The sequence below is a fragment of the Mirounga leonina genome, unplaced genomic scaffold, assembly GCF_011800145.1.
Source record: "Mirounga leonina isolate KUSES-001 unplaced genomic scaffold, KU_Mleo_1.0 Mir_357, whole genome shotgun sequence".
In the NCBI taxonomy this organism is placed as follows: domain Eukaryota; kingdom Metazoa; phylum Chordata; class Mammalia; order Carnivora; family Phocidae; genus Mirounga; species Mirounga leonina.
Window position 1 is genome coordinate 2,986,994 of NW_023270702.1, and position 19,371 is coordinate 3,006,364.

Consider the following 19,371-nt stretch of genomic DNA (forward strand, 5'->3'; position numbering starts at 1 on the left):
CCTAACATGTGAGGACACAGCAAGGAAGCCATAAGCAACCTAGGAAGAGAGCCCTCGCCAGAACCTGATTATGCTAGCACCCTCATGTTGGACTTCCATCCTTCAGAACTATGAGAAAATAAATGTCTGTTGTTTAAGTCACTCAGTCTATGGTACTTTCTATAGCAGCCCAAGCAGACAAAGACAGAGCTAGGAGACTAAGATCTGAAGTGTTATGTGGCAAGTGGTTTTCTATACTGGAAGAAGATCCCCTCAGTGATTCCGTTGATAAATGTTTATTAAATGCCTACTGTGTTGCATGCCCTGTGCAAACTACTGAGGATCCAAAGATGACCAAGACAAGGCTCTCACCCCTAAGGAGCTGATTTCATAGGAGACAAGCATGTAAACAAACTGAAAAAAGGGTTATAAGGGCTCTGGCAGAAGTATGTATGGGGCACATACATCCCTTCCACAGGGACTCAGGGGGTAGAGTCATTGTTTCTGTCTGTGGTTGGGGTGGGGTAGGTTTGGTTGGCCTGAGTCAACATCTGTATCAAGCTAACTCTGAGTTCACCAACCAAGTGGACAGCTGTGACTCACAATGTGGTGATAAACCTGAGACTTCAGTGGTGAGCCCTGCACAGGCCCCTACTGGACAGTTACAGAGATTTAGTTGGTGGCTGCCCACCGAGGAGAGGGAGGACAGAACCCGCTGCATGCTCTCCAAAATGGAACTGGCTATTGGCAGTGGCTGAATAGCCTCTCTCACCATTTCTACACTGTGAATTTTCACTTCTCATTCTTTGGGGCCTTGACTATTTATAACAACATTCTCATTTACTTATACTAACTGTATTTTGTACAAGTTAACAAGCATTCAATGCTTGTTACTTTGACAAGAACTGCTGGAGAATGCGGGACCTGGCATTAACTGCAGCACCCTTCTGGGTCACATGCCTTTTGCTGTCTAAGTCCTAATCACCCCCCCCCATCCTAGCCAAGACCCTACTTTCTCTGGAAGCTGTGCCTAAACTGCACCAACCCTGGATTAGGTAGGTGCTCCTGTTATGAGCCCCCTAGACTCCCATATTTCCTGCATCATAGCACTTATACTATTTTGAAATCTCTTATTTAATTGTCTCCTCTATCAGACTGTCAGAGCCTTAAGGACAGGAACAGTTTTGATGATGTGCCTAGGTCATCAAATCTTCCACTAAGTATTTGTTGAATGAATCTGGTTTCAGAGCCTGTCAAAGGAGAGGACCAGATGAGCATTGGGTTTATGTTGCTACCACCAAGGTGCACCTAACCAATTAAGTTCAATTTATATCCATCTGAATTTTGGTGTAAATTAATCCAATCCAAACAAAGAGCATAAACTAGAAGAAAACACAGGACCATAGAATAACCAAATTCAGGCTGATGTAAAAATGAAGCTGTTATGGCATCATATTACATTAGCCTTATAAAAATTAAGCTGGTTTTGAACAGAGGTGAAAGTCATGGAGAAAGGGTCTGGAACAGTAGTTTAAGGACAAGAGAGGAATGGATAGGCTTTATGTAGATCAGCTTGGTAGGATCAGAATATTTATAATCTATTCATTTAACACATATTTAATATCTACTTCAAGATTAGACTGAACTTTGGATTCTGGGTTAAAGAGTTTAGATGGGATACGACAAGTAAGTAATAAATACTTCAGGTATACATACACCATGAGAAAAGCTGTGAACTATATTCAAACATGATTATTCTAGCAACTAGGCAGGAGCTGACCTAGAATTAAGTAGAACTTAAAGGTGATACACAAAAGCAGAGATGGTCTATTGAATAAGTGGAATAAAATGTGACACATGCACATAAGCCTTTCTTCTGCTGTCTTCTCTGCAGGCATGCTACAATGTTTGAAATTCTTGCCACAGAAATCACTCTTTCAGTTTAAGTTACTATCTTTAGAAAGCCTGTTACTAAGTGATGGTAACACTCAATACAATGGTACCCCTGTCTCCCAAATCTGATCTTTCCTTCCTCCTAGGTATCTCATCAATGAATGTTTGTGGGAGGCAATATTTTCACACCTTCTCAGAGCTGGGTGTGGTCATCACCAGTAGAATGTAAGAGGAGAGATGTGGCCAAATTCCACATCACTTCCTCAAGAATAAATTGCTTGCCTCAGATTCCACCCCTCCATTTCTTCCTGAAGTCTAGAAAGGAGACATGGGAGAGATTCATCTTTAACCTATGTTTTAAGCTAGGGCTTAAGACATGTCAGTGCCTCAAGAGAGAAGGACATGGGTCTCTGAGCAGACCCATGAGCTGAGTAATCCTGTCAGCATCAACTAGGAAGCCAGTTTCATGAGAGGGAAATAAATTTCCATTTTCTTTTAAATACTTTATTTTTTTGTTTCTTCATTATAGCAGCTTACCTTACTCTAATTAATATTATGTTCATGAGACTGGGATTGATTTGAAAATTAGCTATCTCTCACCTAGAGAAGAGGAAGACCCTGAAGACGTGGGTCACAAGAAACAAATAAGAAAAGGGCTGAATCAGGGCACTCCTTAGGGGAAGGCAAACTCAGATGGGCTGCTAAAATGGGAGACTCTGTGTTGGAGAGAGGATAAGGTCTTTTGATAATCTAGATAGGTCCAAGAGGAAGAACCAATGAAGACACTTTGCATACTTGAGAATTTTGGTGGGACCAATCAGTTACAATAATTCACAGAAAGGTAGCAAGAGAGGTAGAAATGGAGAAGAGGCAGATTGGCACAGAAAGTGCAGATAGAAACTGATGAGGAATTGCATTATGGTATTTAAAAATAAAAAAGAAAAGAGGAGCCCAAAACATTTCAAGGCATGAGTGGTCAGGTGACCATGAATCATGAAACTATGACCATAGCAGTATGTTAGAACAAACTGTTGGCTAGTAGAACAGGATACGGAATTTGATCTTTTCCATGTTAATTTTAAATTGTGGTAGTACATTTTACCGAACAATTTAAGATACATAATGAAGAGGTATTTGAAACAAACAAACAAACAAAAAAAGGTCGAGAAATCAGGTTGGAGATGTAGAATATTACCACCCACATGAAAAGGATAATGGTTAAAAATCCTCTTTCAAGACATAGCCACACTTTTGGTTCTATTACATTTAAAGTTTGAACATCACATATCTCAATATGCATCTAGATAACGTAGCCTCTGCTAGTTGGTAAAAGCTTTCTAATCATTATATTCAGCATTGTCTCTTTTCACCTCTAAACTTGTACAGAGGTCTCTTCCTGAACGTCTTCATCTTTATTTTGATGTTTAGCTTTCTGGAGAAGCCTGGGACCCAGCAAACCAATGAGTAGACTTCCAATTGGGGCTGTGATGAGGATGGACAAAAATGCCACTGTCAACACATCCATTCCGTATTCTTCTAACTGTTTCTCTCCATGTGATCTTGCCGTGTCCAAAGCCACAGATCCTATGGCAGCCTATAAAAGTTTAAGGTAACATTGGAAACATAAGATAATTGCATAGAGAAAAGGTGAATTATTTTGTCATTTGCAAAAACAAATTGCTTGTTTTTTTTGCTCAGCTAAGAAAGTTCTTTTAGGGGGTGCCTGGGTGGCTCAGTCGTTAAGCGTCGCCTTCGGCTCAGGTTGTGATCCCAGGGTCCTGGGATTGAGCCCTGCATAGAGCTCCCTGCTCAGCGGGAGGTCTGCTTCTCCCTCTCCCACTCCCCCTGCTTGTGTTCTCTCTCTCGCTGTGTGTCTCTCTGTCAAATAAATAAATAAAAAGTCTTTAAAAAAAAAAAAGAAAGTTCTATTAGCCTTCTTTCAAAGTATACTGCAGTGAATTTTGGTTGTCTGAAAACTCTCCCTGCCCTTGCTTGGGGAAGGAATAATGATTCATATGTACCTATTTGTATAAGGTAAGGTTCCAAAAATATCAGGCAAATATATTTCAAAACACAAGGCAAATTCAACACATGATATTAATTAACTAGAACATGATCCCATATACTAAATTTCCCCTGAGTAAAGATGAAAGTTACTGGTCATCTCATTCTTTTATCTTTAGTAATTTCAAAGTAAGAAAAAACAAGATGAAAAAAATGCAGTGATACTGGAAGGTGGTGAAGTTTTAAATGAAAAAAGCAACCACATAAGAATATGCACTGCTTTTAGAGCCTGTTAAACATCATGAAACTTGAAAATGCGAAGCACCTTCAAAACTTGAAGTTAATCTTATTAGGTATTTGGTTAAGTTTTGCCTCAGGAGTTGGTAAAATATTTTATTTAAGATTTATCTTTTGGGAAGTTTCATGAAAATTTTTATTTTCTTTTACAGGCAAAATGCAACATTAATGTACATGGGAAAATAACATATTAAACAATCTGGTTATTCCCTTAGTCCACAGAACACAACAACGTTAGCCTCTAGGACAGTGAGACAGAAGAGAAAATATCCGTGTGCATGAGACACATGGCAGAGACTACTAATTGCCCACAAATATCTGAATATACTCTTCTATTATAGAACTCTTGAGTTTCAGCTGGTCACATTACTATACAAATGGAGAGCTTTTCAGCCGTCTTTACAACTAGATGAACATGCATTATTCAACATATTCTTGATAATGTTTCCTTATTTTAAATTGGCTTTGGTAGCAGCAGAGTGCCATCTTTCAAATTTTAATGTTTAGGAACACATCCTTCATACCAAAGTCACTAGAGTGATTATTTTGGTACTTACCCACTAAAGTTACCAGAGGTAGTGAGGAAGCTGTAGATACTCCTAGGGAGAAACTATTCCACTTATTGTACTACTAACTTCACGGTATTTTTATCCATTATGTCTCAGACTTCTTTGAAAGTCTGATGGAAATAAAACTTCTCTGGAATAATGCTGAAGCCCACAGCCACACAAAATCTGGCATATAGTTATAGAGTATACATATCCCCCAAAGCTTCTTAATATTAGAACATCTGAGTTTTGAGACATCTGGGTGGCTTAGTTGGTTAAGAATCCGCCTCTTGATTTTGGCTTAGGTCATGATCTCAGGGTCGTGAGATTGAGCCCTGAGTAAGATTCTCTCCCTCTGCCCCAGCCCCGCTTGCATGCACTCTCTCTCTCAAATAAATAAATCTAAAAAGAAAAAAAAAAAAAGAACATCTGATTTTTACTTCATGAAACAGAAATTTCCATGTTTAAACAATTGCAAAATAATCAGAGAGGAGACAGTCTAAACTTGTTTGCTATAATTATTTTGAAAATAAAGAACATAATCAGAAATACATTACATTTGCAACAAATAATAATCTATACCATTCTAATTTAATTAGTAATTAAATTCTACCAAATACATGGTTAATACTTTCAAGCACCTATCTGTTCATGCCTTATTCATTACAGTGCACAATTTTTGTGTCATGTGATTGATACATTTGACAGAAGGTTCAGCTAGTTTGAAAAATTTACTACCAACCAATAATCTAGGAAATCAATAAAGCATTTTCTCAGCTGTTTTTCAATAAATTTTTCTCTTTTATATATAAAGACGGTGGTCAAGCATAACTGATCATCAATCATGTTGACACTGAAGTATTTCCAAATACTAAGATGGGTCATGCTATTTCTGTTTCACTCTCTTCTTGGAAGATATTGAAATGAAAAGGGTTAACAACTATCTTTCTGGGTGATTGAGGGCTCTGACTGATAAAAATTCAAACTCTTTCTTCCTGTGACTCTGCTTTCTAGTTAGCGTAGGGATTTATTGGATTTTTAGTTGATTTAAATAAAGCTGGTAATCTAGATAAATTTAAATGAGGCATCATATTTAGGAAATCAATATACCCAAAATAAAACTTTTTTTTTAAAGAGTTTATTTATTTATTTGACAGAGAGAGAGAGCACAAGTAGGGGGAGTGGCAAGCAGAGGGAGAGGGAGAAGCAGGCTCCCCACAGAGCAGGGGGAGCCCGATGTGGGACTCAATCCCAGGTCCCCAGGATCATGACATGAGCCAAAGGCAGGCGCTTAACCAACTGAGCCACCCAGGTGCCCCAAAATAAAACTTTTAAAGAATAGATTAGTATAAGCCCTTTTCATCAAACTTCGATTACATTTTTTCACCAAATTTGAATAAGTTGTCTTATTTAAAATTTCAAGGTATCATATAGAAATAGGAGTTAAAATGCTAAGCATCCTATCCATCATTACCTGGACTGTGGCCTTCGGAAGCCATGCAAAAGAAATAAATATCTTTTCCTTGATGTTAAAACCAGCAAAACACACCAACAGAAATGTAGTCAAAATTCGTATCAATACTGCAATGCCCAGGATGGCAACACAAAGGCCTGTAAGAAATACTTAATTTTTAGACATAATAAAGTACTGGGGGAGAAACTGAAATCTCATGGTTACTGATTCAAAATACTACCAACTGCAATTATCTAAATATATTAAAAAATTAAGAAGACAAAAATGGTTAGGAATAATTTATCAAAACATCAATAACAAGGATCAAACCATTTGTTTAAAAGAAGGTATTTTTCCTAGATTAAACCAGAAATTAAACATATTTGATATATATTATAAAGGAGATATGAATGTTACTCCTCTTATGCTTTATAGCAAGAACCAAACTTTCTTCCATGTGTTTATTCAACACGAATTTATTAAATGATAACTATGCATTACAGGATTTGGACTAGGTATTGGGTATACAAAAATGTATAATGCACAGACTTTGTTTGCCTCTATGAAACTCAAAGTCAGAGGAAAACAGAAACTTTAACAATGAATTAATATACTATAAAGTAAGTACAGTATAAACATACTGGTAAGAGATCACAGAAGAGGAAAAAGTTAATATTTTACAGAATTGTTTACAGAGTATAAACCAGAGGTGACATTAAAAATATTTATTAGCCTGTATAGAAGCAATCAGCCAATTAGAACAAAGCTGGCTGGGCAATGACCAATCAGAATAGACACTAACAGTCTACACCTGTTTCACCATATCGGTGTATACACTGTCTGCCCATTAGCCCAGGTTGACATGTACAGCTACTTCATTCTGTCCTTTAGAATCCTTTGCTGATAAAGATAAGTTCATCTTGATTTGCACAGTAAGGACTGTGACTAGGCTACTGCACCTGAGAAAGGCACAGCTAGAGTGACTGCTATGTAGTAGGATGATTTTCTAAAAAGTAACATTTGTTAAGTGTTTACTGTGCACCAGGTTCTGTATTAAGCTTTAAGTGCATTCATTACCTAATCCTTACAATCTGTGGGGTAATTTTTCTTATTTTACAGTTGAAGAAAATGAAGTTTAGAAAGGATAAATGACTTTCTCAAGTTCAAAAGGCTAGTAAAACATCAGACATTGCTGGAGGATTTATTGTGAATCTGCAATATGGCTTCTTTACATGATTGTGGCTTTTTATTGAAGGATATTGCTCCCAGGTTGGTAGCTTTTCAAAGTACTTGTTGCCTGAAGTACAAGAAACAAAAGAGATGATACCATTCTCAGGAGGGAGCATTGAAGGTTTGGGGAGAAGATGATTTAGAAGTTTTGAACATACCGAGTTTGAAGTTTTGTGAGACTTACAAGTGGTGATGTCCAATCAGCAATCAGATACACTGATTTAGAGATAAAAATTTTGGAATTATGTAGTTTATAATCAAAGCTACTGAATGTAGTTAAGCTCAGAAAAATGACATAGAGTGAGACGTGTAGAAGGCTTTGGAAGAACTTTGATGAAGAGCAGCATTTAAGCCACACGTAGTGTGAGGACTCAGAATGCACTGAAAAATATGAAGTTTCAGAATTCAATGTAAAATGTGTTTTAAAGAGGTCAATAGCATCAAAAGCTGCTGAGTGATCAAGGAAAAAAAAGAATGATAAGTATTCAGTTCATTTAGCAATATAACCTTGGTGAAAGCAGGGTCGGTTGTGTGATGGGCAGAAGCTGGGCTGAAATGTATTGAAGAAGAGAGTGAGAGTTGAAAGGAAAATTACCTCTATAATTACCTCTTTGGAAAAGTTCGAAAAGAGGAGTAAAAACGAAGTGTGGTAGGTTGGGGGTGGGGGGGGAAGTTAAGTGGAAAAAGGAGATTTTATATATATAAATTGTGGTAAAATATGCATAACACAATTTACAGTCTTTACCATTTTTAAGTGTGCAGCTCAGTAGAATTAAGTTGAACATTCACATTTTTGTGCAACCAGTCTGCAGGATTTTTTCATCTTGCAAAACTGACCCATTAAACAACATTTCATTTCCCCCTCCCCCGAGGTCCTGGCAACCACCCTTCTACTTTCTGTTTCTATGATTTGACTACCTGGATACCTCATATATGTGGAATCACACAGTATTTGCCTGTTGGTGACGAATGTCCTCCAGGTTCATCCACGTTGTAGCGTGTATTGGGATGGAAAGATTAATTTTAAGACAGGAGAAATTAGAATTTGTTTAAATTCCAAAGAGGAGAAAACTGTGACATGGAAATCTGAAGATACATGAGCATAGGGGAAGAATCTATGTGTGAGGTCCAGAAGGAGGTAGCAGGAGATGGGATTCCCAGTAAAGATGGAGAAATATAGAATGAGTGGAATGGAGGAAATAACGAGTAAAGGTGCACAAATAAATTTTTAAGTGTAGTGTTATGAAATCAAAAGTTTTAATATGATGGCTTTTGAATGTATGAATAAATGAATGAATGAACAAACAAACATTTGTGTTCCATGGGTGTATATTATAGAACTGATGAGTTACCTGTACAATTCTAGGCCTTGATCAGAACAAGTCTAATTGAACATTTTTGCCCTTGGAAAAAAAAAATTTTAAGACCTGCATCTTCTAGATAGTAGTTAGCAGTGTTACTTTTCTTTACAAGGAATAATATTAAAGGTATAAAATTTATGCCTGAGATTGACAAGTATTATTTTCTGGCCAACTACTCTAAGAGACTTGGATTATTATTAACTTTTTTATATAATTGTGACAATAACTATACCTACTAAAGGTATTTCACTGAATATAAAAGTTGATTTTAGCAAATGTACTATTTGAAATTCTTACCTACAGTTTCTGGTCTGAGAGATGCAATAGATACTTCTGCTCCAATCAGTCCAAAGAGAAGGGGCTGGAAGATATACCAGGCACCTGCAATGATTTTTTCAACCTCTGCCTGAAAGAAACACACACACACACCCCTCACAGATTTTTATTATATGAAGTTACAAGTTCTAAGAATTTTACTAATTTGAGTCAATTTGACCTGAGATAGGCTTTATTTTTCTGACATCTATAAATAAGAGGTTAGCTAAAATAGAACAAAAAATTATATAAAGATATTTCTAACACAGTCATTATATGAGGTGCTTTAGAGTTGGTTTGCAAATAGATGTTAATTATAAAGAGTCTAATAAAATAATCTTAGGAGGACTTCTACTTCTGAATATATGATGTGTGTGCATATATGTAATACTTAGGTATTATTTTATAGTTTAAAATTTTGTGTTAATTTTTGTTCAGCAATATCATTCAGAGATCTTATCAGAGTAAACATATCTATATATACATCTAATTATTGCTATATAGTAATCTGTGGTATGGAATTATCATTTTATTCAATCATTTCTTTATTGATGGCCCTTTAAGTTGTTTCCAATTTTATCTTTAACAGTTTGTTTCTCTCAAATCATGCACAAAAATATAATTCAGGTATAGTAAAGGGCTGTGCTTATTAATTTATTACCGCTTGGCTCCAAATCCACATTTCATTGTTGCTCTGCAGAAAATGAAGCTGAGCCCTTTAAATATTTCTCTTTTGCTACCTGGCATAATTTAAAATTTTGTCAGTAGAGGGTGCTGAAGAAATATTACAAGGAAGATGCTCTTCCTGCTTTCCAGGGCTCCCCCAGCAGGATCCTATAGGACACTTGGGTTTCTTTAGTACACAGGTGGCTTCTACAGTCCTGGGCTCCTATAGTGCATGGCAGCCCGCACCCCTAGCTTACTGCAAGGGAGTTTCATAGCCAACTCCCTTGGGCAAAATACCTCCCCATGTACCCTAGAGGGTGTATTTCCTGCAAATTTGGAGTTTAGATTTCCAGCAAATTGTCCAAACAGGACACCAAGGGTGTCTTCTCTACCATTCAGTGAACAAAGGCTCTCTACCAAGATCTGGATTCTGAGGCCTGGGGGTGGGAGTAGATGTAGTGGAGTGGGGTAGTATAAGGAGATGGCTCAGTCTCAGCCCTAGTTGTTTATAGCTGCTATTCCTATATTCGCCAGGGATCTTTTACCTCTCAGAAGCCAATCCCTTGTTATCTGACCCCGGGTATGGTTAATAACAAACTTTCCCTATTCCAGTTACTCTGTAATTTCCCTTTCCTGATAAGATCCTAACTGATGTAAGTACTAACTTTATAACACATTTTGCAAAAACCCTAAAAAAAGATGGACACAATTGACTATAGCAAAACTAGAATGTTGTGTGGCAAAAGAAACCATAAGCAAACAAAGAACAACAAGATGACAAACCAGGAGAAAACATCTGCACTGTGTGTGACAGAATAAGGAGTAATATCCAAGCAATAAGAAAAAGACATAGAACCTAATAGAAAAATGGGAAATGGATACATACAAGTAATTCACAGTGGAAGAAACACAAATGGCCAAAAAATATAAGATGCTAAAATTCAGTAATCAGTGAAACACAAATTAAAATGATATGCCACATTTGGGGGGGGGGGCACCATATTAGAAAAAATACTAAAACATTTTTATAATGTCAAGTATCTGGGATGTAAGAAACTCTCACTAATTGGTAGAACAAATTGATATGCTTTTTTTGGAGGGCAATTTAGCAGTACCCATTACAGTCTCTAAAAATTTATACTGAACAGATTTTTCCAATCAACTAATAAGAATTTATATTTTTGGACAGCACTTTTGCCCTTATAGTTACACATCTTTGAGGATCTGGTTTTCCATATCTATTTTCAGCAGTTTAACAAACGAGGATTATATTGTATCTCTATTTTCTTTATTTTTTTATTAATTCTGGTATGTTTATTAGGGTGAGGATTCTATTTCTTCTTGGCTTAAAAATGTTGAAAGGCAGAATGCAAATGTGAGGGAGTTGGTTGATTTACTTACATAGTTCTATTCTTAAATCATGCAAAGAGTTATGTTTTCATATCATAAGGAATCAGATAATGACTTAGGTTCAAATTCTGCCACCTGTTAAATGGAAACCACTTATCTCTCAGAACCTTATTTTTTCTCATCTGTAAAATGAGAGGTTTATATTAGATAACATCCAAGATCCTTTATCATTTAGTGACAATGACTAGTTCTCCCAAAACTGGGGTCCAGTTACCACCTTTTCACATATCTTTACTTTTTAATTTAGTTTTTAGAGTATACCATAACTAAAGCTCAGACTTTAGTTGGTATCCATGTTAGTGAAGAACACAAATTGACTCTATTAATCTTAGGTTACTTAGCCTTTTGTTGCCATGACTAATTATTTAAGGGAAGGCCTCAAAAATACTCAGAACTCCAATAAAAGCAGATGGCCTAAAAAGTTTTCCCTATCAAATTTTTTTATTTCTAAACTGTAGACAAAGGCCACCATTTGTTTTATGATTGTAACACTTCAGACTATTTGAATATCAGACATGGGTGTATACACTGTAAAATTTAAAAATGGGAGATGAGTCAAAATGTATCTTCTTAATGCTTTTTCATAACTTCAAAACTAAAATGAATGTGCTTATAAAGAAAGTGGAGTCATCGAACAGGCTAAGTGTAAAAGAGACCAGGAGAATGAAGACTGTTGTCCACACTGCACTGAATGTTAAGGCTACTTTACACATCACTTTGCTCTAGTAGTAAGAATCTTCAAAAACATAGATCACTTTCAAGGATACACAAAAGAAGAAAATTAGCAGAAACAGAGGTTTTTATCATGACTTCAATATCTATTTAAGCTGATACTTCCCTTCTCAGAGAGAAGAGAATTTCAAGATTCAGGAGATTCAAAATATGTCAGAAAAACCATCCCACAACTACAAAGGTCATCAGAAGCAGCACTATATTTGAAAATAGGCGGGAAAAAAAGGAAAACATGACAGAGGCTTTCAAAAAGTGAGTGTATTTGAGGTAAATATGAAAAAAAAATGTTCCCAGTTCTTTTACTGGGTTGTGGGATTACACTGATCTATATAATCAGCTGGGCTGCAGGCAAACCTGGCAAAATTATGACAACTGCAGACGAACAGACACTGTGTTTTGGCTTATAACAATCTTTTCTCTATAACCCATATTACAGTTTTCAGAAGAGTAATGTGACTGGAGCTCATCAAAGTTTCCCTTTCCCTGCTTTGTCTTTCTGGGCCCATAGCTGATGCGCTCTTGCTATAGGCATTAGCCTCCCCTTTGATTTCCCTGTGGCTAAAACTACTCTTTTATGCTCTATCCCAAATGCTATGGCTCCTTTTCATTATTTGTTTTTTATCCTATCATTTATGAATTTAGAGAATTAATTTTAAATTGCAAAGCATAACAATATGCTTTTTAATACACTTGGTATGTGTTATTCAAATAGATGTCAAAATACAAAAATGTGCCCTGCACAATAATGCTACAGTTGTGTTACAGAGTAGTACACTCTGGAGTCAGGTAAACCTGAGCTTAAATCCCAGTGCAACTGTCTAATTTTGTGACCTTGGACATGTTATTTATGCCTTTCTGATTTATAGGCTCTATAAAATGGAAATGGTAATACTTTTTAAAGTTTTTTTGTGTGTATTTGAAAATAAATGAGACTATCCACTTAGTGCCTAGCACAGAACCATACAGACTGGCAATAAAAATGTATTAAAAAATGGGCAGAAGACATGAACAGACATTTTTCCAAAGAAGACATACAGATGGCTAAGAGACACATGAAAAGATGCTCAATGTCACTGATGATCAGGAAAATACAAATCAAAACTACAATGAGATTATCACCTCACACCTGTCAGAATGGCTAAAATTAACAAAACATGAAATAACAGGTGTTGGCAAGGATGAAGGGAAAGGGGAACACTCTTACACTGTTGGTGGGAATGCAAGCTGGTGCAGCCACTCTGGAGAACAGTATGGAGGTTCCTCAAAAAGTTAAAAATAGAACTACTCTATGACCCAGCAGTTGCACTACTGGGTGTTTACTCAAAGGATACAAAAATACTGAATGGAAGGGATACATGCACCCCGATGTTTATAGCAGCATTATCAACAATAGCCAAATTATGGAAAGATCCCAAATGTCCACTGACTGATGAAGGGATAAAGAAGAGGTAATAATACTCAGCCATGAAAAATAATGAAATCTTGCCATTTGCAATGACATGGATGGAGCTACAGAGTACTATGCTAAGCTAGGTAACCAGTCAGAGACAAATACCATATGATTTCACTCTTATGTGGACTTTCTCCTTTCCTTCGAAGCCCAATCCATCTCCGCTTACTTTCCCATGGCCTCAATACCCTTCTCTAGACAATGCTCCAGGCAGTCCCTACCATCCGTCTCTCCTCAGAAGCAAGATGATTCAGTTATACTTCTCCTAACTTTGTAATCACATCCTTACAGAGTGAGAGCCTCCTGTCTGAGTGTTCTTTGCTCACTAGGAAATTCTGTCTCTAGTATACCTCTATAGAGATTCACTCAAATGAATTTGATTATGTACCTAACTTCAAGCTTTATAACCCTCACTTATTTTTCTATATGGCATTATTTTAAGCTTAATCATTTTGAACAGTTGTTTCCAGGTTGTCCAAAATGATATATCTGCATTTAGTTAGGTCAGCTACATCTAATTTCTTCATTAAATAGAAGAATAGTATTTGTTCCTGTCAAGTTCAAATCTATAAAAATGTACTTGAAATTAAAATTCGTGAATGGCCACCAGCTAATCTCCATAATATATATGGAGAAATAATCTTAATAATCTTGAAAATCAGTAAGAAAAACCAAAACAATCTTTTAAAAATGGACACAAACTGGTTAGTAAGCTTAGGAAAAGATGATTAGCTTCTCTCATAAAGAAATACAAATCAGACCAATAATGAGATACATTTTTCACCTATCAGGTTAGCAAAATATCTGATTTTTAATGATTTCTTCAGAAAAACAGATCCCTGGGAGATAGGAGGAAGATGGCGGAGGAGTAGGAGACCTTAGTTTTGTCTGGTCCCAGGAGTTCAGATAGATAGTTATCAAATCATCCTGAACACCTGTGAACTCAACTGGAGATCTGAGTAAAAAATTGCTACAATTCTACAAATGGAAAAGCGACCACTTTCTGCAAGGTAGGAGGTGCGGAGAAGTGAATCTGAGGCGATATATGGGAAGATAAACCCCAGGGGGAGGGAGCCTCCATAAGCTGTCTATAGGAAAGTGATATAGCATGGAGCACAAAATCAGAACTTTTAGAAGTCTGCTGCAGTGAGGGACGTCCCCACCTGAAAGGTGCTCAGGTGGTGAAGCGGGGTGGAATCCTAAGTGGGATGGTGTGGTCTCAGGATCCCTGGAATCACAGAAAGAACCATGACCAAGTGGGATTTATTCCTGGGCTGCAAGGGTAGTACAACATCTGCTAATCAATCAGTGTAATACACTACATTAATAAAAGGACAAGAACCATATGATCCAATCAATAGATCCAGAAAAAGCATTTGACAAAGTACAGCATCCTTTCTTGATTAACACTCTTCACAGTGTAGGGATCCCTACTTCAGTATCATAAAAGCCATCTATGAAAAGTCCACAGCAAACATCATTCTCAATGCGGAAAAACTGAGAACTTTTCCCCTAACGTCAGGAACACCATAAGGATGTTCACTATCACCACTGTTGTTCAACATAGTACTAGAAGTCCTGGCCTCAGCAATCAGACAACAAAAAGAAGTAAAAGGCATCTGAATTGGTGAAGAAGAAGTCAAACTCTCACTCTTTGCAGAAGACATGATATGCTATGTGGAAAACTCAAAAGACTCAACCCCCAAATTGCTAGAACTCATACAGGAATTCAGCAAAGTGGCCAGGTATAAAAATCAACACACAGAAATATGTTGCATTTCTATACACCAATAATGAAACAGAAGAAAGAGAAATTAAGGAGTTAATCCCATTTATAATTGCACCAAAAACCATAAGATACCTAGGAATAAACCTAACCAAAAAGGCAAAGGATCTGTACTCTGAACACTATAGGACACTCATGAAAGAAATTGAGGAAGACACAAAGAAATGGAAAAACATTCCATGCTCATGGATTGGAAGAACAAATATTGTGAAAATGTCTATGCTACCTAGAGCAGTCTATACATTCAAAGCAATCCCTATAAAAATACCATCAGCTTTTTTTCACAGAGCTGGAACAAATAATCCTAAAATCTGCATGGGACCAGAAAAGACCCCGAATAGCCAAAGGAATTTTGAAAAAGAAAACCACATCTTGGGGCATCACAATTCTGGGCTTCAAGCTCCATTACAAAGCTGTAATCATCAAGACAGTATGGTACTGGCACAAAAACAGACACATAGATCAATGGAACAGAATAGAGAGCCCAGAAATGGACCCTCAACTCTATGGTCAACTAATCTTTGACAAAGCAGGGAAGAATGTCCAATGGAAAAAAGACAGTCTCTTCAACAAATGGAGTTGGGAAAATTGGACAGCCACATGCAGAAGAATGCAACTGGACCATTTTCTTACACCATATACAAAAATAGACTCAAAATGGATGAAAGACCTCAATGTGAGACAGGAATCCATCAATATCCTAGAGGAGAATAGGCAGCAACCTCTGTGACCTCAGCCATTGCAATTTCTTGCTAGACACATCTCCAAAGGCAAGGGAAGCAAGGGCAAAAATGAACTATTGGGACTTCATCAAGATAAAAAGCTTCTGCACAGTGAAGGAAACAGTCAACAAAACCAAAAGACAACTGACAGAATGGGAGAAGGTATGACATATCAGATAAAGGGCTAGTATCCAAAATCTATAAAGAACTAATCAAACTCAACATCCAAAGAACAACTAATCCCATCAAGAAATGGGCAGAAGACATGAACAGACACCTCTCCAAAGAAGACATCCAAATGGCCAACGGACACATGAAAAAGTGCTCAACATCACTTGGCATCAGGGAAATACTAATCAAAACCACAATGACATACCACCTCACACCAGTCAGAATGGCTAAAATTAACAAGTCAGGAAATGACAGATGTTGGAGAGGATGCAGAGAAAGGGGAACCCTCTTATGCTGTTGGTGGGAATGCAAGCTGGGCAGCCACTCTGGAAAACAGTATGGAGGTTCCTCAAAAAGTTGAAAACAGAGCTGCCCTATGACCCAGCAATTGCACTACTGGGTATTTACCCCAAAGATACAAATGTAGTGATCCGAAGGGGCACAGGCACCCCAATGTTTATAGCAGCAATGTCCACAATAGCCAAACTATGGAAAGAGCTCAGATGTTCATTGACAGATGAATGGATAATTCTTTATCCATTCATCTGTGGTATATATATTTATATATTTCACATCCATCAAAAAGAATGAAATCTTGTCATCTGCAATGACATGAATGGAACTAGAGGGTATTATGCTAAGTGAATTAAGGCAATTAGAGAAAGACAATTCTCATATGACCCCACTCATATGTGGAATTTAAGAAAGAAATCAGAGGATCATAGGGGAAGAGAGGGAAAAATAAAACAAGACTAATCAGAGAGGGAGACAAACCATAAGAGACTCTTAACTATAGGGAACAAACTGAGGGTTGCAGGAGGAGAGGTGGTGGGGGGGATGGGGTAACTGGGTAATGGGCATTAAGGAGGGCACCTGATGTAATGAGCACTGGGTATTATATAACACTGATGAATCACTGGACTCTACCTCTGAAACTAATAATACACTATATGTTAATTAACTGAAATGAAAAAATAAATTTAAAAAAAGAAAAAGGGATCATCTTCATATACTGTTGGTGAGAATATAAATTGGTGCAGTCTTTTAAGAGGGTAAACTGATATTATTAAAAGTATCAATGTGCATATTCTTTCATAGAAGAATTGTATTTCTAGAAATTTATCCTCTAGGGGCACCTATGTGGCTCTGTCGTTAAGCGTCTGCCTTCGGCTTGGGTCATGATCCCAGAGTCCTGGGATCGAGCCCGCATCAGGCTCCCTGCTCTGCCAGAAGCCTGCTTCTCCCTCACCCACCTGCCCTGCTTGTGTTCCCTCTCTCGCTGTGTCTCTCTCTGTCAAATAAATAAAATCTTTAAAAAAATAAAATAAAATAAATTTATCCTCTAGATAAACTCAAAGTATATATTTTGTTGATTTTTTCCCCCATTTTCTCATTTCTGAAATTAGGATGTCATATCATAGTTTAATTGGCAGCACTGTTTTTCATTCTTGGTGGCATGTAAAATAACGGTGCTTCTTAGACTTGATAATGTCTTAGAGTTTATGAAATATGGCATATGTAGGATATTTTATTGAAACGGTTTTTGTCTTAGCAGAAAAGCAGAAACAATCCAAATATCTGTTAGTAGGAGACTGGTTAAATACAGTACAGCATACACTGCAGTACTCTGTAGCTCTTACAAAGAATAAGGAAGGCAGTGTGGACATATGATCATGATATATTTTAAATAAAGACATCAAATTATCGATTGGTATATAAGGGGGGAAGAGGATGAATGTGTATACACTTGGGCGTATATTTACATATGCATAGGAAATAGCTTGTATGATTTAATAATTTATTAATTTGATATTAAGAAAGTCTGGAGAAAGACATGTATCCTATGATCTCACTGATATGAGGAATTCTTAATCTCAGGAAACAAACTGAGGGTTGTTGGAGTGGTGGGGGGTGGGAGGGATGGGGTGGCTGGGTGATAGACATTGGGGAGATTATGTGCTATGGTGAGCGCTGTGAATTGTGTAAGACTGATGAATCACAGACCTGTACCCCTGAAACAAATAATACATTATATGTTAAAAAGAAGAAGAAGAAGAAGATAGCAGAAAGGGAAAAATGAAGGGGGGGAAATCGGAGGGGGAGACAAACCATGAGAAACTATGGACTCTGAGAAACAAACTGAGGGTTCTAGAGGGGAGGGGGGTAGGGGGATGGGTTTGCCTGTGATGGGTATTAAAAAGGGCACATATTGAATGGAGCACTGGGTGTTATACACAAACAATGAATCATGGAACACTACATCAAAAACTAATGATGCCATGTATGGTGATTAACATAACATAATAATAAAAAAAAGTCTCTGGAAAGAAAAAATTTATCTGATCAGAAAGAACTTAAATGAGTAGAAGAACTTAGAATGAAATTCACCTTTTCGCCGGCCCATCTCAAGCCTGCAAGGAAGGACATGACCAACGTGCACAGTCCTCCTGACCCAGGGAAACCAAAATACACACTGCTGAACACAGCTAGCATGGACAGCCCCAAAACAAGGAATGCTCTCTTCCACACAAGTTTGTCCTTGAGGAGAGAAAAAAGGTTGATTAGATCTATTATTTCATATAACTGATTTTTAATGATTGATTTTTCCATATTCAGGACTTAGTGGGGAATAAAAATATCTGTCTGTGCCCATAAATGTACACCGTAACATTTACTATCTTTTCCTTCATAAAGGTAGGGTCAGCACATGTACAGATGCCAGATCCTCTTTCAGAAACTCTAGTTACCTTCCTCTGCAGTTATCAAAGCCGAATTTCACAGGGCTGAATGCAGCAGCAGAAAAAAGTGCATGGGTTTTGGAGCCAGGCAGAGCAGAGTTAGAATCCAGCTCTTTTTCACCCCTGGCGTATGGAGTGCTCCCATTACCTAGCTTCTTCAGGCTTTGTTTTCTCCTCCACGAAAGCAGTTATGTTATAGGGTTTTGGGGAAGGTTACAGATGTGATATCTCTTACTTTTAGTCTCTTGACTTTTTAATGGTTTTTCTTTCTAAACCCTTGAAAACGGAGAAGCTTTAAGAAGCTATAGACCGAGAGTAGTTTTTTTGTTGTTGTTGGTTTTTAAAGTCTAAGAAATGTGCGCCTCTCTCCCTTTACTTCTCTCTCATCAGCCTTTTAAACTTCTTAATCACTCTTTTTAAATTTTAAAATGATTTTTAACTTTTTTGAGTGTAGCTGACACACAATGTTCTGTTAGTTTCGGGTGTACAACCCAGGAATTCACTTCCCTCTATGTTATGCTCTGCTCACAGCAAGCGTAGCTCCCAGCTGTCACCGCAGAACACCATCACGGTATCACAGACTATATTCCCTGTGCCATGCCTTTTATTCCCGTGA

The 19,371-nt window shown here is 37.3% G+C and overlaps 1 protein-coding gene across 7 annotated transcripts in view; it reads right to left on the reverse strand.

The window, feature by feature from the left end:
* Positions 1–2,925: 2,925 nt before the first annotated feature.
* The window catches only part of SLC9B2 (solute carrier family 9 member B2), a 56,393-nt gene continuing 39,947 nt past the window's right edge, over positions 2,926–19,371 (reverse strand). For 5 of the 7 annotated variants that reach the window (XM_035030203.1, XM_035030200.1, XM_035030198.1 and 2 more), the window contains 4 exons: positions 18,406–18,555; positions 9,063–9,171; positions 6,196–6,332; positions 3,135–3,466 (listed from right to left, as the gene is read on the reverse strand). In XM_035030203.1, the coding sequence (XP_034886094.1) occupies positions 3,245–3,466; positions 6,196–6,332; positions 9,063–9,171; positions 18,406–18,555 (618 nt within the window). In that variant the 3' untranslated portion in view covers positions 3,135–3,244. Of the gene's footprint in view, positions 3,467–6,195; positions 6,333–9,062; positions 9,172–18,405; positions 18,556–19,371 lie in introns of all 7 variants that reach the window. The other 2 variants (XM_035030197.1, XM_035030202.1) reach the window with 2 other exon arrangements.